Source organism: Tupaia chinensis, unplaced genomic scaffold (assembly GCF_000334495.1).
Source record: "Tupaia chinensis unplaced genomic scaffold, TupChi_1.0 Scaffold000082_1, whole genome shotgun sequence".
Taxonomy (NCBI): domain Eukaryota; kingdom Metazoa; phylum Chordata; class Mammalia; order Scandentia; family Tupaiidae; genus Tupaia; species Tupaia belangeri.
In genome coordinates, this window is record NW_006159543.1 from 560834 (window position 1) to 584434 (window position 23601).

The 23601-nt window shown below is 37.8% G+C and overlaps 1 protein-coding gene across 4 annotated transcripts in view; it reads left to right on the forward strand.

Moving 5' to 3' along the window:
* Positions 1–23601, forward strand: part of MID2 (midline 2) — a 123042-nt gene that overhangs the window by 82039 nt on the left and 17402 nt on the right. For 2 of the 4 annotated variants that reach the window (XM_014585697.2, XM_027769689.1), the window contains exons 4-7: positions 2262–2369; positions 3775–3923; positions 16040–16167; positions 17650–17883. In XM_014585697.2, coding sequence (XP_014441183.1) covers positions 2262–2369; positions 3775–3923; positions 16040–16167; positions 17650–17883 — 619 coding nt within the window. The remainder of the gene's footprint in view (positions 1–2261; positions 2370–3774; positions 3924–16039; positions 16168–17649; positions 17884–23601) is intronic. The other 2 variants (XM_014585698.2, XM_027769690.1) reach the window with 1 other exon arrangement.

Sequence of the window (23601 nt, forward strand, 5' to 3'; positions counted from 1 at the left end):
GGAGAGTATATGTGTCCTCTGACAAATTAAAAAAAAAAATTACAAAAGTGGACTATGTTTGAGCGAAACCTTGAGCTATAGCTAGGCATCTGTCTAATAAATGAATGGGGAGGTGACTTTCTGAGTAAAAGCACAGTCTCAGATAAAGGCACGGTATATGAAACTGTATGGCATCCTAGGAGACCAACAAAGGAGTCTGAAATGACTAAACAGAAAAATGACAGAATAAAGATGGATGGTGGAAAAGAGAATGATGGTCAGAAACCGAAAATAGGGATGTAGTTAACACTAGACAGGAGAGACAGTAATTGTAATGGTTAACTGTGTGGATTCTACAGTCATACTTGTGTCCACATCCCATCTCTACCACTTACTAGTGGTGTAGCCTTGAGTCACTTAATCTCTTCATCTCTCTGTGCTCAGGTTTCTTCATTTGTCAAATGGAGTAATGGTACTTACTTCACAGTGCTGTTTCAAGGATTGAGAGAGCTAATATATGCAAACTGATTGGAGCAGTGCCTAGCATATAGTGACTGTTATGTAAAAGTTAGTCCAACTTCCAAATCGCAATAAGGTCTAAGGCATACTACACCTGCCGCTGCCCCAAAAAGAAACTGTAAGTGGAAAGTGCCTAAATTTTCACATACTCTAAGCAAGGACCCAGGGAGAGACAGATGAATCTTTTATTCTTAGATGAGTGGAAATTCCTTGAGATGATACAGTATCTGCCTTAGAGAAGTAGATCCAATTTAGGGGAAGGAAGAGATGTCTGCGAGAAAAAAGGGGGCCAGAAGGGGACTTCATTTAGAGTAAGTACAAGCTCCCATTGTGGCACTCTGCCCAGAAAGTGGAAATACATAAAGCAAAATGAAGTTGTCACACACCACAAATGTATTTTACTTTACTTAAGTAAAAACCAGAAAATTTAACCAGCAGGGACCTTAGAGGATGAGAAACAAGGCAGCAGGTCTAGTGACAGGTATTCTTCTGGCTTGGAATACGTAAGAAACTCTCTAAGAGAGATAGCAATTGAAAATGCAACCCTACCTTGCTAATGAAGTACAGCTAGCCCTTGAGTTTTCATATTCTCAAGTAACTCATTGTCTATTCCTCAGCCTTCTAGAGCTCACCTCAAGTGATCCTTGAATATATTCTTGGAATGATTGTGCTTTTCCGTGTGCCTGGTCTGTGTGCTGCTAAAATGGAACTGAACCTCATCCGCTCACCAGGCCTGCCCAGGGGTTTCACATGACAGAATTTGGTTTGAATTATGGTTTACCACTTAACTAGCTGTGTGATTCTCCAGAAAGTCACTAAAAATGTTCTGATTCTCAGTTCCCCCATCTGTGAAATGGGAATAAAATGACACTTATAAAATCATTTTTATATGAAATAATTCCTATATCTATGAAGCGTTGGCGCATCAAGTGGTTAAAAGAGATTAGTTCCTCTCGCCTTCATTTTCCTTTGTGCTTGCACAACCCAAAGATACCCTCCTCTCGTTTTAGCCCCTCTGGAGGGGTGAGATGGATTCTGTCCTATCCACTGATGATAACACTCGAAATAAGGAGAAGGATAAATCAGTCCCTGGAAAGACTATGAAGCATGGTGATTTTTTTTTCAACCTCACCCTGACTTTGCAGTAGAGATAGTTTGATGTAGTCAGCATTCCAAAATAAGAAAGGTACTCAAATACTGGACAGTCCAAAGTGAGAAATATCCACTAAAACATAACTATGTGAAAAATATCTACACATTCATATATTTAATATGAAATTGTATCTGCACAATTATATATGTAATAATTAGAAAAGAACAAGGAAAACAAAAAAAAAGTGGTTAACTCAGTAGAAATAAGTTTTTGTAATGTTATCTTAATATTATTATGCCTGTGGAGAGGAATCTTCTTTTCTTAACATACCTAAATCTCCTTACCCTCTTTCTAAAAGAACGGCAGGAGTGCAGGGTGCTTGAGTCAAGGGAATTGCACAGTGGGAATAACATGCCCCCATCTCATCTGTCCTTTTGCCCAGCCTTCCATTAACCATCATGATCTACCAGAGGCCCGGAGAGCTTCCTATCTGTGGTGCTTCAATGCCCTTGCATCATTTAATCATCATCTCTACCCTTCTTCTAGGAGTGGATCTTAAGAGGGAGGTATGGAAGAAGTTGTGCATGCTTAGCTGTCAGTCCGAACCTTTTAGAGCCAGCAGGAGACAAAGGCAAGAATCACTGTGTAATACTCTGGACTTTCTTGGCAGGTGAATACTGCTATGCATGAGGCAAAACTTATGGAAGAATGTGACGAGTTGGTAGAGATCATCCAGCAGAGGAAGCAAATGATTGCTGTCAAAATCAAAGAGACAAAGGTAAAGCACAACACTTCCATGAGACCAAGGAAGAGTTGCCTTTACAAATGTCAAAATTTTATTCCTGATTATTCCAGTTTGAATTTGGATCATACAAGCAAGAAGAAATGAGGCTGTAGGGAGAGAGGAAAAGAAGAAGCAGTGTTTGGCCTAGTGCTATGAATCCAATAAAATGATGGCAGTTCTGGGGTGTTGGAAACATTCTTTATCTTGACCTGGTTGGTGGTTTCATGGGTGTAAGTATGTGCAAAAATTCACTAAGGTGTACACTTAGGATGTGAATGCATTACTATTATGTAAGCCAATACAAAAAAGGAAAAGAAAAAAAAAAGTAATAGTACAAATATAGGCCAGAATTATGGAGAGATCTTAAGTGCCAGTATGAAGACTTTGGCTTAATCCAAAAGATATTTGGAAGCCATTCTCATTTCTTGGGAAGGGAGAAAACTGATTTCTATGGCATAAGTATAGAGAAAGAAATGGTTCCAAAGTCAGAAAGCAAATTATGTAGGTTATGGAATGATTCTTTTTATGAGTTAATGCAGCTAAACCACAGTAGTGGCAGCACAAATGGAAGAGAAGACCATAACAGGCATTGCTAGAAAGAAAATGATTAAGACTCATTGACTTATTTTATATATAAGATGAAGGAGAGAGAAGATTCAATGAAGGCTGCCAGGTTTCTAACCTGGAAACTGAAGAATTATGGCAAGAAGTTGAGGTGTAAACCCCCATGCAGCTATATGGTTTTTAGACTTGCCCTGCTAGTCAGTGTTAGTAATTTTAAGCTCATATGGTGTATACATCGTGAAAAGTTATGAAAGCCTGGAGTGATTGCCAGTGATTTGTGCTATGCTGAGTACTTCCAGCTAAAACAGAAATTGAAGTTTCCAAGAACACAAATTTCTGAACACACAGGTATGAGAAATATATACATACACATGTGTATGTATATATTTAGAGAAATATATACGTAGAAATGTAGGTACTTATAAGAAAAAAGGAGGTACTTTTTTCTAAACAAATAGGTAAAAATATATTGACAATAAAATGTAAGCAATGGTGATCTCTGGGTGGTAGGGTTTCTTTTTATACTATTTATTTTCTAAATTTTCTATAATGAGCTTTCTTTTATAATCAGAAAGATTAATGCTATTAATATAAAAAAGAGGTACATTATAAGGATGTATGACTGTGTTGCAAAGTAGATGGGAGAAGAAGGAATTGACAAGAGATACTTAGTAGGCAGAGTGAGAAGGTTAGTCCTTGGTACAGGAACCATGGGATATGAAGAAGCCTTATTTTTAGAGTCACTGCAGCAGATCTCCTTAATGTAGTTTTATTGCTTTTAATAAAGCACTGTATTCTTTATGTTATTTTTTTTCCTTTTACTTATTCTTTTAAGGTTATGAAACTGAGAAAGTTGGCTCAGCAGGTTGCTAATTGCCGCCAGTGTCTTGAACGGTCAACAGTCCTCATCAACCAAGCCGAGCATATTCTGAAAGAAAATGACCAGGCACGGTTTCTACAGTCTGCAAAAAATATTGCTGAGAGGTGAGTTCCTTGTATTCTTTTGAAATGCCTGCTCCTTCGAAAAGTGGCCAGCATAAAGTCACTTGACTCTGTTTAGGCATATATGTGGTAGCTACCACCTGAAGATTTACCAGCTAGGTAGTTACTGAGCCTCAGCTAGGTAGTTACTGCCCTGTGGGTTTCTGGACCCTTCCCTCCATCTCTTCAGCTTGCCAGTCTTCTACTTTGTTTTGTTTATTTATTTCACTAAATTTCGGTTACTTTTTGAAACGTTATTTACTCATTTCTTCTGTGAGGAAGGGGACACCCCCAATAGGGTCACTATGTGATCCACCACAGCTTCAGCCAGCCAGGATCATGGGCTCCTACATGCATGTCTCCATGTATAGAAACCTCAGAACCTTCCCATGACCTAAGCAACATGGAGTGTTGTATTACTGCTGTGCCACTTCAGCTGTCCCCTGTCAGTTCTTTTACTGCATAGCCATGCACCAGCTCTGTTTACTGCCATATATCCCCACTGCTTGCTCAGGTCTTGAGCTTTTTCTGATGGTATTGGTGCAGGGTCTGAGAAATTTTTAATTATGTTGATGGTTGAGTGCTTTTCCTAGTCTATGTGCAGTTTCTATTGTTTTCATTTAGTTGTTCCTCACATAAATCCTTTAGACCAGTCATTCTTAGGCTTTTTTAAATTATTCATTCCTTGAAATTTTGATGAAAGTCATGAAACTTCCTCAGGAAGGGCAGGGAATGCATTTTAGATACAGACACATAGAATTTTGTATACAATTTTAGAGGACTCATGGATCTGTAGAAGCCCATCCACAGTTTAAAGTGAAACATTGTTCAGTATAGTCACCAAAGCTTCAAGGGGCTACAGTGGCTCCTTGGGTCAAATTTCACCTCTTCCTATCTCCCTCTCATTCATTTAAGACTTTTGCTCCAGACACAATCTTCCTCCTATTGCCTCTGCCATTATTTTGGGGTGACTTCGGCAGCATCATATGCTGATCCATCTAATGTTCTATTCGTCAAGCCTCCTTAACATCCCCTCCTTCAGTGACTTTTACTTCTGCTCCACTTCATCCACCCACTTCCATGGATCAGACATTGAACCTCACTATGACTCAGAATTGCACTAACATCATAAATCACAGCATCCCAGCTTCAAACTACAACTTTCTATGTTTAAAAGTCTATTTTTTTCTTCAAATACATCTGGGACATCTGAGTCCTGGTGCCTATACTTTCTTCCTACGTATCAGCTTCCTCCTAGCTTCACTTCATTCTTTAGCCTATTTAGGATCTGTGATTTCTTACTTTAGCTACTCTCTTCTCAATGTCCTCAGTTCCCTTGCTCTGGTGTCCTTTTATCACACCAACCTGGTAAAATCCCCAATCATGAATCAGCCCAGCTATTCTCATCTTTTCCGTGTGTATGTTTCAGGTGCTGGAGCAAATCACATAACCAGAAAGGCTGGTGCTACTGTACCACAAATTTATGACTTATCTTACCCAGGTTGTCTGTACTGACCTGGAAAATTTCTGTGTTGCTTCCGTCAGCTTTCTTTTTAACTTGTCCCCATAATGGTTGCTTCAAATCTTTTACACTCACCTCAAACTTCCAACCCTGCAACCTTTCTGCTCTTGTTCAGCAAATGCCCTCATAATTCATAAAGAACAATATTCATGAAATGGTAAGTTTTTCAACTTCTCATTCCAAACTACTGGTCATATCTACATCCATATCCATTACTTCACCTTTCTTCTACTTATAATGGAAGAGTTGTCCCTTTGTGCTTTGTCCATATGCCTTCTTATTTATATGGAGGTGACCCCTTGTATATAGTTAAAATATCACTTCTTTTTACACTATTTTGTAATTAAATAATTTGTACAATTAACAATGTAAAATATTATCAGAACTTGTATTACAGGAATGATTAATCTCTGCATCTCCAATTTATTATTATTGTTTCTCCAATAATAATAATAATACTGAGCACTTACTTTGTGCCAGACGTTATTTTGGGCCTTTATAAGTATTAACTCATTTAATCCTCTCAAAAACCTTATGAGGTACATGTGACTATTTACCATTGTATAAATGAGAGAACAAGGCTCAGAGAATTTGAGACTTGCCTAAGATTGCCTAACCATCAAGGGGAAGAGGCAGGATTAAAATTTAGGGAATCTAGTACGATAGTCTACACTTTTGAAATAAAGCAAAAACAATTTTAACTCTATTGGTATTTTTTTTTTTGGTATTGGTGTGACCATCATATTTCCAAATAACATTGCTATTATATTTTTTTCAATTTTATACATTATCAATTGACTTCTGAAAATTTTAAAAATTTTGACCATTATTTTTTCAAATATTTTTTTTTGGAGTGGAGGTTTTTTGCTATAGGGCGTGGCCATCCCCCTTGGGAGGGGTGATTTCTCGCTTTCTTTTTTTTTATTTTGGAGAGGTTTTTGCTATAGGGCGCATGCGCTTACCAGACAGACAGGGAGAGACATAGAGACAGAAAGCGAGAAATCACCCCCCAAGGGGGATGGTCACGCCGCAATCCCTTCTCCTCCATTCTCCTCTCAGGATCTTGGGCATGCACGCACACGCACCCGGCGTGAGTTTTAAGCCACCAGGTCCGGGACATGAACCGCGGTCAACTACGTGGGAGTCCAGTGACATAGCCATTACGCTAACTGCTGGTTCCCTCGCTTTCTATCTCTCTGTCTCGCTCTGTCTGTCTGGCGAGCGCACACGCCCTATGGCAAAAAAACCTCTCAAAAAAAAAACAAACCCCACTCTTGCAGGAACTAACCCATTCCTTTGATAGCTGGATGGCATTAATCTATTCAAGACATCAAAATACTATCCAAATGCTATCTACTAGGTCGTCTCACCTTTTTAAGGTCCTATCAGCTTTCAACACCATTACATTGGGGACCAAGTTTCTAGCACATGAACCTTTGGGGGACAAATCATTTCTGTCTTAGACTGTTACTGTGTTGCTTTCAAGAATATCTGAAATTGGTTGAATTGAAGAAAATAAAGGTTTATTTGACTCACAACTCTGGCCCAGTGGAAGGTCCAAAGGTACCATAAAATGATGGAAGGCAGGATTTTGAGCAAAGCAGCTTTCCCTAAGTTTCTGTCTGTTCTGGTCTTAACTCTCTTATATACAAACCAGAACTCAGTCATAGAGGCCTCATCCTAATGACCTTATCATATCAAAAGGCCCCACCCTAGGACACTATGAAAAGATTAAGTTTTCACTTATACCTTAACAATACAATTAAGTCCCAAAACATGAACCTTTGGGGGACAAACCATTATCAAACTGTAAGTGTCCCAGCATAGTATTGTAGAGTCTATTCTTCCTCTGTACATTTCTTTTTGGATCATTTCTATTGATAGGTCTTCAAGTTCACTGACCTTTTGTTCCTATAATGCCTAATGTGCCATTAACACTTCCAGCATATTTTTATAGAGTTATTTATTTAAATTTATTTATTATTATTATTTTTTAATTTACCAGACAGAGAGAAAGTGTAAGCAAGAAAGCAAGTCACCAGTTCCAAGACTTGAACAGTGGTTGACCATGTGTGAGTCCAGTGCCTTAACCACCTTGCCACTTGTTGGCCCCACCAGTCTATTTTTCATCCCAGATATTATAGTTTTATCCCTGGAAGTTTTATTTGGTTCTTATTTTTTAGAAGTTTATTGATTTATTTCTTCCATGTGATAAAGAGCGAGAAAGACAGAGTAATCTCCAATGGGGTCTTCACACCATAACCTACCTCTAACCTCATGTAACCAGGATCACAGGGGACACAAACACATGTACAGGGAGACCTCAGCGTGAGAACCTATGACCTTCTCATGTGGTCAAAGAATCACAAAACACAAGGAATCACAGAGCATTACCACTGTAGTTGGCTGGGACTTTTAAAAATATTTTTCCATATCGCTACATAAGATATTCAGCCATCCTCTAGCTTTTTTTTTTTTTTTTGAGAGGTTTTTCGCTATAGGGCACGTGCGCTCGCCAGACAGACAGAGAGAGACATAGAGACAGAAAGTGAGAAATCATCCCCTAGGGGGGATGGTCACGCCACAATCCCTTCTCCTCCATTCTCCTCTCGGGATCTTGGGCACGCATGCGCATGTGCCCGGTGTGAGTTTTAAGCCACCAGGTCCAGGATGCGAACCGTGGTTGACTACGTGGGAGTCCAGCGACATAGCCATTACACTAACTGCTGGTTCCCTAGCTTTTGAACATATGAAATACAGTTATAATGATTTTTTAAGGTCCTTACCTACTGTTTCTAACATCTATGTCAGATCTGGGTCAGTTTTGATTCGTCACTTTTCATTATGGGCTGTATTTTCTTGACTTTTTGCATGTCTGGTAATTTTTTATTAGATGCCAGATTTTATGAGTTTTCTCTTGTTTGGTGCTGTATATTTTTGTATTCTTATAAATATTCTTAAGCTTTGTTCTGGGATGCAGTTAAATTACTTGAAAATAACTTGATACTTTCCAGTCTTGCTTTTAAGATTTATTAGTTGAGATCAGAAATGTGTTTAGTCTACAGACAATTTTTCCCCATGACTGAGGCAAACTCCTTGAGTATTTGACCCAGTGTCCCATGAATCATGAGATTTTCCAGTTTAGCTGTTGGGAACAAATACTATTCCTGGCCCTCTGTGAGCACCAGTGATTATTCCCTTTAATATTTTTGGGTGACTCTTTCTCCAGCATTGGATAGTTTCCTCAACATGCACGGGTTGATAAGTATTCTGTTGAATAATAGAGGAAACCCCTCAGAAGGGTCTCCATAATTCTTTCTGAAGCAATTTTCCCATCTGAATTCTCAATCTGTCTCTTCAGTTTTAGAGAGGCCATTGGGCTCTATTGGGATTTCCCCTTGTACCATTTTGCTACCTTAATTAAAAACATTTGTTTTGGGAGGGCTAGCCAGTGGCATGTTGATTAAGGCAGCTGGATCTCACGTGGCCCACTGTGTGGTTCGAGTCCCAGACCTGGTGGCTTGAAAAAACACAATATATGTGTGCATTTCCAAGATCCTGAAAGGAGAATGAAGAGAAGAGATTGCAGTGTGGCCATCTACCCTGAGGGAGGATTTCTCATTCTCTCTCTCTCTCTCTCTCTATTGGGCAAGTGTATGCACCCTATGACAAATTTAAATTTCTAATTTATGTATAATATCTCATATTGTTTCTTAAGGAAGAATACATGGGAAGTAAATTTTAAGAACTTTTTGTTTAGAAATATTTTAATTAATTTTCATACTTGATAGGTTGGAAATCAGTTTTCTTTATAACTTTGAAGTCATGACTCCATTGTATCCTGACTTTCAGGGGTTGAGAAGTACACTGTCATTTTGATGCCTGATCTTTCAAGTATGACCTATATTTTAAAATATTATTTTTAATTTAGAAATCATAAATGTATATATTAATGGGGTACAATGTGATATTTATATTTACACACAATGAAGAATAATTAATCCATGCTGATTAACATATATATTGCCTCACTTATCTTTTTTCAGGGGTGGGACATTAGAAATTTACTTTTTTTTTTTTTGAGAGGTTTTTGCTATAGGGCGCCTGTGCTCGCCAGACAGACAGAGAGAGGCAGAGAGACAGTGAGAAATCACCCCCCGGGGAGATGGCCACGCCGCAATCCCTTCTCCTCCATTCTCCTCTCGGGATCTTGGCCTTGCATGCACACATGCCTGGTGTGAGTTTTAAGCCACTGGGTCCCGGATGCAAACCACGGTCGACTACGTGGGAGTCCAGCAACATAGCCATTACGCTAACTGCTGGTCCCCTAGAAATTTACTCTTAACTATTTTGAAATATACAACATATTTTATTGATTATAGTCACTCTGCTGTGCAATAGATCTCAAAAAGTAAGCAGAGAAAGGGAGCTGAGAGCTAAGACTATTTTTAGTATAATATCAGATCTCTACAGAAAGTAAACTTTACATCTCTTTCCAGGATGAGGGAAGGACAGTCTTACTCCTACTGTCTAGCTGAAATTTTCTACCCTTTGATCAACAGCTTCCCATTTCCTCTCTGCACCTCCACTCCTTTCCCTAGCCTCTAATAACAACCATTATACTCTCTACTTTTATGAATTCATCTTTTTTAACATCTACCTTTAAGTGAGATAATGCAATATTTGTCTCTCTGTGCCTGGCTAACTCTACTCAGTGTAATATCCTTTAGGTTCATCAATGCAAATGACAGAATTTCCTTCTTTTTAAAGGCTGAATAGCATTCCATTTTGTATATGTACAAAAGTCCTCCCTTATATATGGGGGATACATTCCAAGATTCCCAATGGATGCCTAAAACTACAAGACAGTACCAAATCCTGTATATACTATGTTTTATTTTTACACAAACATACTTAGAATAAAGTTTAATTTATAAATGAGGTACAGTAACAGATTAGCAATAACTAATAATAAAATAAAACAATTGTAAGAATATGCCAGCATCACTACTCTTGTGCCATATGGTTGCTTGATTACAAGCACTATAATACCTTGACAATTGATCTGATAACTAAGAAGTTTACTACATGACTAATCATTGGGTAGCATATATGATGTGGATACACTGGACAAAGAAAAGATTCACGTTCCCAGGAGGACAAGGCAGGACACTGTAAGATTTCATCATGTTAGGCACAATGGCACATGATTTAAAACTTATGAATTGTTGAGACCAGCAGATGGCATAATGATTATGTCGCTGGACTCTCACATAGTCAACCACAGTTCAAGTCGCAGACCCAGCAGCTTAAACTCATGTCAGGCCTATGTGCATGCGTACTCAAAATCCCTAGAGGGGAATGAAGTAGAAGGGATTGCAGTGTTGCTATCCCCCCAGGGTGGTTATTTCTCACTTCCTATCTCTCTGTCTCTCTCTGTCTCTCTGGTGAGTGCACATGCCCTATAGCAAATATCTCTTTGACAAAAATCTTACGAATTTTCTCCTTCTGGAATTTTCCATGTAATACTTTCAGACTACAATTGACTGTGGGTAACTGAAATTTTGGAAAGGAAAACTGTGAATAGGGGAGAACTACTGTACATTTTCTTTATTCATTCATTCATGGAAACTTAGGTTGAGTCTGTGTCTTGGCTATTGTGAATAATGCTGCAATGAACATGGGAGTGCAGCTATCTCTTTGATATATTTATTTCATTTCTTTTGGATATATACTGAAAAGTGGGATTACTGGATCATGTGGTAGCTCTATGTTTAGTTTTTTGAGGAACTTCCATACCATTTACTATAATGACTGTATTAATTTATATTCCCACTAACAGTTTGCAAGAATTCTCTTTTCTCTACATTCTTGTTGACACATTAACTCTCATACTTTTCATAATAGCCATTAAAATTTAGACACTTCTAAGATCTCAGTTTTAACCAACTTTTTCCAAAATTTAACCAAGATGCCTTGTTCATAGGTCCTTTATTTTAGTTCTCTGTGTGTATCTCCAGTGCCTAGTACAGTGCCTAGCACATTGGTTGTGTTTATCAGGTATTGAATGGAGGGATGGAAGAGGGCTAGGGAGGCCAGGAAAAAATTTCACGATCTAATCTTCTGGTTTGACTCTTAACCTAAAGAGGTTGCTGTCTCCTTACTCACCCAATCCTGGAAGACTTAAGTACTCATATGAGACCTTAAGATTATACTGAATTAGTTTTTCATCTGTTTGTACTGACCTGCAATTTATTCCTGAAATAAACCTATTTTCAGGAACAGCTGAAAGATGTTGTTGGTAGATATATAGCAGGATAGGTAAGCATGAAGATATATATTTGTTCAACTCTTCATCCCCTTACAACTAGTTCACCATAAATGTTTCCTCCCCACTCTTCCAACACTTAATGCCTCTTCCACCCAATCTCACCTGCATATTATTGCCAAGTTAATGTGTCTTTCCATCCTTTCATTTGCTTGCTCAACTATCTTCACTGGCTCTGATTCGGAAGGTCTGACAGGAATTAAACATGTATATATTTTTAAATCTTCTCCAGATAATTCTGATGTATAACCATGACTACGAATTGCTGAAGTATGTAAAATATACTTTGAAAAAATAATTTAAGATGGGACTGTGTAAATGGTTAAGAATACAGAATTTAGAATCAGAAGGACATGGGTTCAAATATTTCTGACCCTTACTGGTTTTCTGAGGTAGCACAAATTACTTATTCTTTCAATGTTTCAACTTTTTCATTTGCAAAATGGAAATAACATCTACTTCACAACGTTACAGTAAGGACTAAATTAGATAATGTAGGTAAATTTCATGCACAATGCCTTGTATAAACTCAAAAGTGAATAAATGTTAGTTGTATTGTTGTTAGTCTATTAGTTATTCATTCAACAATTATGTATTCACTGTGTCCAACACTGTGTTAGGAACTATGGAGATACGAAACAGGAGAGGTACAAAATACGAACCTTGCTCTTGAGACTCTTAGAATTAGTTGAGGAATCCATGAATAAACTCCTAGAAGTGATAAAGGAACTGAGTAAAATAGCAGGATACAAAGTCAGTATACAAAAATCTGTACCATTTTTATGCATCAACAATGAACAGACTGAAAGAGAATTGAAGAAAGCAATCTCATTTAAAACAGCTACAAAACAAATAAGATATCTAGGAATAAACCTAACCAAAGAGGTGAAAGACCTCTATAAGGAAAACTTGGATTAGAAGAATCAATATAATCCAAATGTCAGTTCTGGGGCCAGCAGGTGGTATGGTGGTTAGGGTACTGGACCCCCACATAGCTCAAGTACTGGACTCCCACATAGTTCAAGTCCCGAACCTGGTGGCTTGAAAATCCCTCCAAGTGCAAGTGCAAATGTGCCCAAAATCCCAGGAGGAGAATGGAGGAAAAGGGATTGCAGCATGGTCATCTTCCCTGGGGAGTGATTTTTGACTTTCCTTCTTACTGTCTGTTTCTGATGAGTACATGTGCCCTATGGCGAAAAGCCTGAAAAAAAAGTCAGTTCTACCCAAATAAATGTACATATTCAGTGTGATTCTGATCCAATTACCTGAGACATTCTTCTCAGAAATAGAAAAAAAAAACTATAAAATTTGTCTGGAATTGTGAACAACCCCATATGCCAAGTCAATACTGTGTCAAAAGAATAAAATAAGAAGCATCTCACTACCTGGCTTTAAAATATATTACAAAGCAGTGATAATGAAAACAGCATGGTACTGGCACAAACATAGATACACAGATCAATGGAACAGAATAGAGAATCCAGAAATAAACCCCAATAGAGAATCTAGAAGTAAACCCCAAATCATACAGCCAACTGATCTTTAATAAAGGGTGCAATACAATGCAATGGAGAAAAGAAAGTCTTTTCAGCAAATAGTGTTGGAAGAACTGAATATTCACTTACAGAAGAATGAAACTGGATCCCTATCTTTCACCAATAACAAGAGTCAACTCAAACAGGAGCAAAGATTTAAATATAAAGCCTCAAACTACAAAACTATTAGTAGAAATGTAGAGGAAACTTTTGAAGATAGTGGAGAAGGCAAAAATTTCTTAAATAAGACCTCTAAAGCACAAGCAATGGTCTCCGAAATATATAAGTGGAATTACATCAAGCTAAAAGGTTTTCTAACAGCAAAGGAAACAATAGAGTGAAAAGACAACCCTCAGAACAAGAGAGAATATTAGCAAATTCTTCTTTAGACAAGGGATTGATATCCAGAATACATAGAGAACTCAAGCAGCTCACCCATAAGCAAATGAATAATCCAATTAATAAATGGGCAAATGAACTGAATAGACAACCCAAGGAAGACTTATGAATGGGCAAGAGACATATGAGAAAATGTTCAAAGTCTCCTGTTGTAAAGAAAGTCAAATTAAAAATCTCAATGAGATACCACTTTAACTCCATTTACAATGGTGAGCATCAGAAAAATAAAGAGCAACATGAACTGGTGAGGGAGGCTGTGGTGAAAAGGGAACCCTCTTATAGTGTTGATAGGAATGTAAATTAGTTCATCCTCTGTGGAAAACAACGGGAAGTTTCTCAAAAACCTATAAATAGGGAACCAGCAGTTAGCGTAATGGCTATGTCGCTGGACTCCCACGTAGTCGACCGCGGTTCGTGTCCTGGACCCGGCGGCTTAAACTCACGCCGGGCGCATGTGCGTGCGTGCCCAAGATCCCGAGAGGAGAATGGAGGAGAAGGGATTGCGGTGCATCTCCCCTGGGGGGTGATTTCTCGCTTTCTGTCTCTGTCTCTCTCTGTCTTTCTGGCGAGCCCACCCACCCTATAGCAAAAAAACCTCCCCAAAAAAAAAAAAAAAAGAAAGGATGAGATCCTATCATTTGACTCAAAATAGATGAATATAGAAAACTTAATGTTGAGTGAAGTGAGCCAGACTTTGAAAGATACTCCTTATATATCCCCACTCAATTTGTACTGAATGTGGATGGCAGATGATAAGAGATCTGAAGATGTAATCATGGAGAGGATAGGTGTGGATGCTAGAGACTAAGGGCAAAAATGATTTGTGGAAAGTGGGTGGTGGGGGGCTGGTGTGAGCTGCAAGAGGGGAAAACATTTGACTCATGGGAAATAATAATAATACAAAAAAATATTGAAAAGTTGACCAATCTAAACTAATAATAATAAAAATATGAAAATTATGAAAAACATGCTTTTCAATTACAATGAAATGTGACTTGTCTCAGTGCAGTGTTCATTTCTTTTTTTATAATTATTTATTTTATTTATTCATTCATTTATTTTTTAGTTTGAGCAGAGAGAGACAGAGGGTGATAATGAGAGAGAGAGAGGAAGTGAGAAAGCAAGCCACCAGATTCAGGACTTGAACCCTAGTCGGCTATGTGGGAGTGTCCAGCGTCTTAACCACCACGCCACCTGCTGGTTCCAGCAGTGTTAATTTCTTTACACCATTGGGTTAACTGTAAAACGGAGTTACATAGGCTTGGACAACTCAATTCATAGGACATAAGAGCTTGAAATAATCCCCGAAGGCAACGTGTAAGCAGAACAGTTCTAGCTCTTTGAAATATTACCTAGATTTGTGTGGCTTTTGGACATTCATCAAATCTCTCCAATCTTCATGAAGTCTGACTTCTATTGGCTTAAGGGCAAGGTTCATAGTATGCTGATATTCTGGATAATCTCTTGCAGACCACATGAATTTGATTGCAAAATTTATCTCTTGTCATGCTTCTAAGGTAGAAGGTCTTTTTCTTTTCTCCTTTTCTTACCCCCCCCCCAACAACAACAAAAAGAATTAGGTGGGGAGATAAAAATAGTATAGCATTATAGAATTAGAGAGTAATAAAATCAAGCCAGCCCATAACACAGTGGTTTAGTTTGCTGGATCCCACCTGGCTGACTGTAAGGCTGAGAAACACAAGCGTGTGTGTTAGTGTGCCCAAAATCCCAAAGGAGAATGGAGGAGAGGGGATTGCAACATGACCATCTCTCATACAGGGTGCTTTCTCACTTTTCCTCTCTTCTTTTTTTCTCTCTCTCTCACTCCAGCGAGTGCACAAGCCTTCTTGAAAAAAAAAGAATAATAAAGTAAAATATAAATGTTATAAAAGATCAAATAAAGGACAGTATTTAGGGCAAGGTGTTAACCCAGCATGCTGACTTGTTGATTTTTATTAAAAAAATAGAAGGCCAGCCAGAAGAAAATCTCTCAAATGGCTCTTAGCAAGCCTTCAGAGGTCTAGTTTTGATCGTGCCTGCCAGATGGAAAATGATGCAGAAGGGAAAAAATTCTGTATTTACTTCTCAAAATTAAGACAGGATGGAGGAGTGTGTTTGAGGGGTGAACATATGTGAAGAAGTATGGTATAACTCCTAATTGGTTCCTGATGATTAAAACGTAAATGGTTTCCAGCGGAAAAACAGATATACTATTTTCCCTTAATGAATCAAGCCTTACAAGTCATTTGTTCATACCTCGTTAAACCAGAAATCAAACTGGATGAAGGTTGCAAACCTATTTTGATGTATATTGATGTACTTTTCTCTTTTTCAGGGTCGCTATGGCAACTGCATCTTCTCAAGTTCAAATTCCAGACATCAATTTTAATGATGCCTTTGAAAACTTTGCTTTAGATTTTTCCAGAGAAAAGAAACTGCTGGAGGGGCTAGATTATTTAACAGGTGTGATAATACTGTGCTTTTCTTCCTATTTTATTTATTTTATTTTGGCATGCTTTTACTTTTTAAAATAATCTGAAAAAGATAATGTTTGCAATGAAATTGCTTTTATAATCTTTAAATTGATATATGTATCTCTCTAGGTAGAATATATTTTAGGTCATGTAATAGAAAAGAAGAATGATTTGTCAAGTTTTTCTGGGGTCAGAATGGGTATACCATCCATATTTAAAGGTAAAACACAAGAAATTGTTGATGGATTTCTCTTTATGACTCTGTCAGTAACATATTGTTGCTTGTTATGAGAGTAGAACTCAGGTAGAAATTAGGGAATATTAGAGAATGCCTCATTGGGCATGGGTACTGCTCAAATAGTTTTTTGTTTTGTTTTTGTTTTTGTTTTTTTTTGCAAGAGATTTTTGTCATAGGGCACATGTACTCGCCAGAGAGACAGATAGCAAAAAATAACCCTTTGGGGGGATGGCCATGCCACAGTTCCTTCTCTGTTCTCCACTCAGGATCTTGACAATGCACATACGTGGGCCCAATGTGAGTTTCAAGCCTCCGGGTTTGGGACTTGAACTTCAGTCGACCACGTGGGAGTCCAGCGATGTAACCATCATGCCATCTGTTGGTCCCCTGTTCAAATAGTTTTAAGGAAATTTAGGAATTTGAAGATAAAGAAAAAAAATGTAAGAAATATCTGATTTGAAGATAATTTTAGAAAATGGGGAATGCAGCCACCCTTTAGGATTATTGAATTATCATTTCGTGAGAAAAATATACACACACTAATTTTATGTTTATAACTATTTTGTTAGTGTATCAATATAGCTGTCATTTATTGAACATCTACTTTATGCCAGACACTATTAATTTTATATAAGTCATTCTCACAACAAATCTATGAGGTAATTATCATCCCAACTTTATAGATGAGGTAACTCTTACTTATTCCTACTTCACTACATTGTCAAAAATATGTAAAATTTATTTTGAAATAAAAAGAACTAAGCTGAGGGCCATGTCATAAGAAAACCATGTGGCCACTTTGCTCTAATCTCTACATAGATGTTTATATGATGGGAGGGGTCTTCAAAAAGTTCACGGAAAGTGTGTATTATGAAGAAAAACTATGTATAGATTTTAGAATTTTTAGCACTGAAATAAGCTAGTGTTTTTCATCAATTTTTTTCCACAGACTTTTTGGTCTCATTGGTTTAGCAGACCAGATAACTGGGGCAATCATCACAATCACTTAGGCTTATATCTTTGCCTAAAATAGCTTTATCTTTGAAGCAAAATGTGGTTTGGGGGAGCTTGAGGTCTCAATACTTTGCTTCAGGTTGCATGGTTCATACAGTCAAAAGCTTTCTATTAACCTATTCTCCAAGAGATGTTGGGTTAAGCAGGAAAAATATCAATTGTAAAATTCCAGAAGAGAGAATGTGCTTTCCTTACTTTTTTTTCCACCTTTCCTTACAGCCCCAAACCCACCATCTATCCGAGAGGAACTCTGTACTGCCTCCCATGACACGATTACAGTCCACTGGATCTCGGATGATGAGTTCAGCATCAGCTCCTATGAGCTTCAGTACACCATATTCACTGGCCAGGCTAACTTCATCAGTAAGTCATGGTGTAGTTGGGGCCTGTGGCCAGAGATAAGGAAATGTAAGGAAGCAGTAAGCTGCTCAAGATTGGCCGGGGCGCCACGAGGCAAGTGTTTGTAAGACATGTTAGGTTGTTTAGTACAGTGTTTCATAGACAGTGTAAGCTCCCCAGAGCACTGCAAAAACCTCACTGATGGGTGACAAGCAAGTTGTATATTTCCTTGCTGGGCAGTCACTGGGGCCACTTCCATTTGTTCATGTAATCCTTAGCTTTTCCTCAACTAATCCATGTCATTCCACTATCCCAAGGAGATAAAAGCTTACTATTTGTTCCTGGGTAGATAAGCCACCGTTATTGCCAGTATATGTGTGTGAACATCTCTCTCCTTGACTCTTCTTCAATTCATTATCATGGTAAAATATATTAATGTTCAAACACTGTTACTTTTCTGTTCCTGTTTGTATCAATGAATATTGTGGCAAGTCTGCCTCTATCACTGTTTCTTTGACTCTTTCTCCCTTTCTACCAAAGATTACACTAAGTATAAAAATACGTCATGGGACCACAAAATGAAAAATGTTTTAAAAAGTAGTTGCTTACCCCACATGTTAGGGTTTTACCTTCTGGCGAATAGGAGCTAGACAGGGCAGAATAGGACCTTAACTCATCAATTGCCAGTTAATAGGGGTTGAGCTGAATATTCCCCTCAGTTCTGGGGGGAAACAAACACAGAATTAAAGGTCAGATTCAAGATTGGAACTGATTCCCACCCTAAAGTCATCATTGCATAGCTGCAAATAAGTATTTTCTTTCACCTTTGTGTTTATGCTTTTATGTCAGGCTTCACAGGCCAGCATGAGGGGAGTTTATCCAACTAAGCCCTTCTGATAGGCTTCCTTTTCCTGTTTTGTGATCATTCTAGGACATAATTATGTTTTGTAACAATGGTGGATTGGGGAGATGAGAAGACCTTTGGGATCTAACTCTAATAAACACTTGCCTCGTTCAGTTACAACCTAAGCCACTTGGCCCATGTAGCTGTGTTCCTAGCTGTTTCTTCCGGTTATGAAGTCACAAACTCTACTTAGTAATGTGCTTTTTGTAATTGTCTCTCCTACTTTGGAAAAGTCTTAGAGCCAGCAACTGTGCTTCTCCCTAAAACAGGAAAAGCAGTTTGCTTTTGGGAGATGAGAACAAATCCAAGAATTGACAAATATCTGAAGATTATCATTTCTGTTTTCAAGGCTATATAGTCTTTTGTAAAGAAAAGCTTAAAGGATAATTCTTAATAGTGATGGGATCATAATATCTTAAAATTGGAATGGACCTTAAAAGTCATCTAGTCATATTTTTCCCTTCTGCCAGACACCCAGTAGGTGATTGTCTTGTCTCTGCTTGAACATTTCCAGTGATGGAGAACTCATTTCTAACAAATAGTCCATGCAATTGTTGTGTGGCTATAAATAATTGTCAGTGCTTCCATACAAGAGACCAAAATCTCTCTATTAGTTAATAACAATGGCAGTAATAATTTACATATCTATGATGTTTTGCCGTTTATGAACACTCCTCCATACATTATTTCCATTAGTCCTCATGAATTCTTACTTATGTGCTATGAGGCAGGTGATATTAATTATATATGTGTGTGTATATATAAATACATGTGTGTATATATATATGTATATATATATATATATATATATATATATATATATATATATATATATATATATATATATATATATATATATATATATATATATTAACCACTAGGCTGAGGCCCACCCTTAATTATATTTTATAGATTAAGAAACTGAGTCTCAGATTAAGTGAGTTGCCCGAGGTCACAGTGCTACAAATAATGGAGTGAAAATTGAAATGGAAGTCTGGCAGTCTTCAAAGTTAATGTTCCCTGAATTAAACAACAGTTATTAGTTAGGTACTAAAGGCCTCAATAACAAGCCTAATCTATTTTTCACATAACAATTCTTCAAATCATTTTAGGTAGCTCATATGTCCCTTCTAAATTTTCTCTTCTCCAGGCTAGACATCCTCAGTTCTTTCAATTGTTCCTCACATATCACGGTTTTAAGATTCTTAACCATCATGGTATTCCTTTTATAGGCAGACTTTTGTTTGTCAAAGTGCTTTATACAATGCACTATCAAAACAAGTGAATGCAATACTCCATAAGTGTTCTGAACACTACATAGGATAGTTGGATTATTTCTCCTGTGTATCAGCTGATGCCTCCTTGCCCTGTATCTTATGTTTAGCAGTCACATTTATTACTGTTTACTGAACTATAGTCAACTGGAATCCCTATGTACTCAAAACCCTACATTTATATAATATAATTGAGTGTCTAAACTGAAATATGACACCTTGAATTTATTCTTATTACATTTTATCTGTTTAGTTTTGCCTTTTCATTCCAGCATGCCCAATTCCTTTGGATCCAAATTCTATTTTTTTTCTTTTTTTGAGAGAGATTTTTGCTATAGGGTGTGTGTGCTCACCAGAGAGACAGAGAGAGACAGAAACAGAAAGCGAGAAATCACCCCAAAGGGAGAATAGCCATGCCTCAATCCCTTCTCCTCCATTCTCCTCTTGGGATTTTGGTCACACATGCATGTGTGCCCAGTGTGAGTTTTGAACCACTGGGTCTGAGACTTGAACTGTGGTCGACTACATGGGAGTCCAGTGATGTAACCATTATATCATCTGCTGGTCCCCCAAATTCTACCTTCTAATATATTTCCCTTCTCTTCCGTCCTGCCTTCTATGTCTTTCTCTAATCATTGATAGAAAAGTCCAGTAGAGCAGGGACAAGGGCAGTGCCTTGTAGCAAAATTTTGGATGGTAATGGGTAGTTATTTTATTAGAAACAAATATTTGTGGAGATACTTGGTCCCAATCCTACTTACCAGTCTGGCCAGCCACTAATGACTGAACTCTGGTTCTGAGTATTACTTTTCCTTTAGATTTTTGTCACATTTTATTTATTTATTTATTTATTTATTTATTTATTTATTTATTTATTTATTTATTTTCCTTATTTATTTATTTTATTTTTTTATTGCCAGAGGACATGTGTGCTCACCAAAGAGAAACAGTGTGCACCCTCAGTGGAGCATGGTCATAACATAATCCTTTTTCCTCCATTTCTCCAACCCATCTGAATTTTGCACATGCATGCACACATGCTTGGCATTGATTTTTAAGTAGTTAGGGCCAGGATTTGAGCCACAGTCAACCATATGGGTCTTGGGCTTTCTATGTACAATGCTTAACTGCTGTGCTACAAGGCCAACCCTGTCATATTTTCCTTATCCACAATTTTCATCCTTGTTGGTTAGAATTAAGTCTGGAAAGTATTTCCCCTCCCCCCTACTTTTGCAACTTCCTTCTTTATTTTTAACTTTCTTTGCACATATTACAAGATTTGAAATGATCACATCCAATATGTTTCAGATGATGCTGTTAGCTGGAGAATTCCAGCAGATGTTAGATGTTTGTCTTCCTGATTACAGTATTATCGTTCCTCTGTTTCAGTTTTGTACTTTGCCTGACAAAAGCATTAGCTATAACCTGTCTGCCCAGGTGATGTAACATACTGGTTACATACTGCCATCAAGCTATAACTTCTGTTTCCTCTCCTTTTCATTCTCATACCCATACTCTCCACCACACATTTCCACTCAGGTTTATGGATCTCAGTATTGTGGTCTTTTCCTTTTGAACAAGATATATATTTTCATTACCATAATCCAATCGGAAGTTCCTTCTCACCAAGTCTTAATGATACCAAGAGGACCACATTATTTACCCTTTTAAATTGAGAAATTATTTCAAAATCACAGAAAAGTCACAAGACTAGCACAAAGAACATCTATATTCTCTTTTTTCTTTTTGGAGGGGGCAAGAGACAGAGAGAGACAGAGAGACAGAAAGCTAGAAATCACCCCCAAGGGGGGATGGCCGTACCACAATCCCTTCTCCATTCTCCTCTCCGGATCTTGGGCATGCATACACATGCACCCGGCATGAGTTTAAGTCACCAGGTCCGGGATGTGAATCGTGGTCAACTACGTGGGAGTCCAGTGACATAGCCATTGCGCTAACTGCTGGTCCCTCCACCCATATACTCTTTATTTCTGATTCACCTATTGTTAATATTTTGCCCCATTTCCTTTATCATTTCCTTTTTTAAGTTTTTTGCCATAAGACATGTGTGCTTGCCAGAGGGAGACAGTAAGAGAGAAAGTGAGAAACCAACCCCCCTCTCCAAGGAGGATTGCCACACCTCCTCCTGGGCCTTTGGGCACACATGCTCATGTGCCTGGAGTGATTGTCAAGCTACCAGGTCAGGACTCGAACCATGGTCAGCCGTATAGGAGTCCAGCACCTTCACTACTACACCACCTGCTGGTCGCTCCTTTATCACTTTCTAGCATTTTCTAACTCTCTTTATTGTTTTGGAGCCATTTGAGAACAAATTACATATATCATGGCCTTTTACCCCTGAATTCTTCTTCAAGTTTTTCCTAAGAATGAGAAGATTCTCTTACATAATCACACTACAGTTATCAAGTCTGAAAAATTTAACATTAATGCAATACTTTTATATAAATGACCATTCATATTCCAATATTCTTTATTAAATGTGAAGAACTCAGTGCTGTTCAATATAGTCTAAGATCAGGTATTACATTTAATCATCATATTGCTTTAGCCTTCTTTAATCTGGAGCATTCCCTCAGCCCTTCTTTCTCTTTAATGACACTGACTTTTTTTAATAGTGCTTTTTTTTGCCTTAGGGTGCATGTGCTCACCAGAGAGAGTGAGAGAGACAGAGACAGAGACAGGGAGAGGGAAAAGTGAAAAGTCAGCCTCGCAAGGGGGGATATCCATGCTGCAATCCCTTCTCCTCTAGTACATGCATGCACACATACCCAGCATGAGTTTCAAGGCACCTTGTCGAGAACTCAAACTGTGGTCAGCCAAGTGGGAGTCCAGTGATGTAACTGCTACGCCATCTGCTGGCCCCAACATCAATTTTTTTTTAATTTCTCTATTATATGGTTCTTCCTTTTGAGTTTGTCTCATAGTTTTCTCACAATTATCTTCAGGTTATGTATTCACAACTGGAATACTGATAAATGATGTTGTGTCCTTCTTGGGGTATCATATCTGAAGGGACTTGATGCCTACTTGTCCTTCATTGGTGATGTCAGTTTTGATCATATGGTCAAGATGTCTAATTTTTCACTGTATAGTGACTGTTTTTTCATTTGTCACTAGCAAATCTGTGTGGTGATACTTTAAGACCATGAAAATATCTTGCTTCCTCATCAAATACATCTCATCCCCCCACCCCACCGTTTCAGCATCAATTAATGATTCTTGTTTGATCCAATCTCTTTTATGATAATTGCAAAATGGTGTTTTTCTAGCATTTACAAGTTGACACTTGGTATTCTCCTGTAAGCAACAGCCCGACTACTGGTTTTCCCCTATTTATTTATTTATTTATTTATTTATTTATCAGTATGGACTCATATATTCTCTCTATCTCTCTCTTTTATTTTTTTTTGCAAGAGTTTATAATTTTTTTTACTGCTTTTGCTTATTTTGGTGCTCAAATTCTCCAGATTTAGCCAGTGGGAGCCTTCCCAGGTCCTCCTGGGTTCTCGTGATATTCTCCCATCATTTTCTTGAGCACTTCCTCACTTAATTTCTTTCTTTTTTTTCCCTTTTTCTTTCTTTCTTTCTTTCTTTCTTTTTTTCTTTTTTCTTTTTTTTTTTTTTTGGCTTATC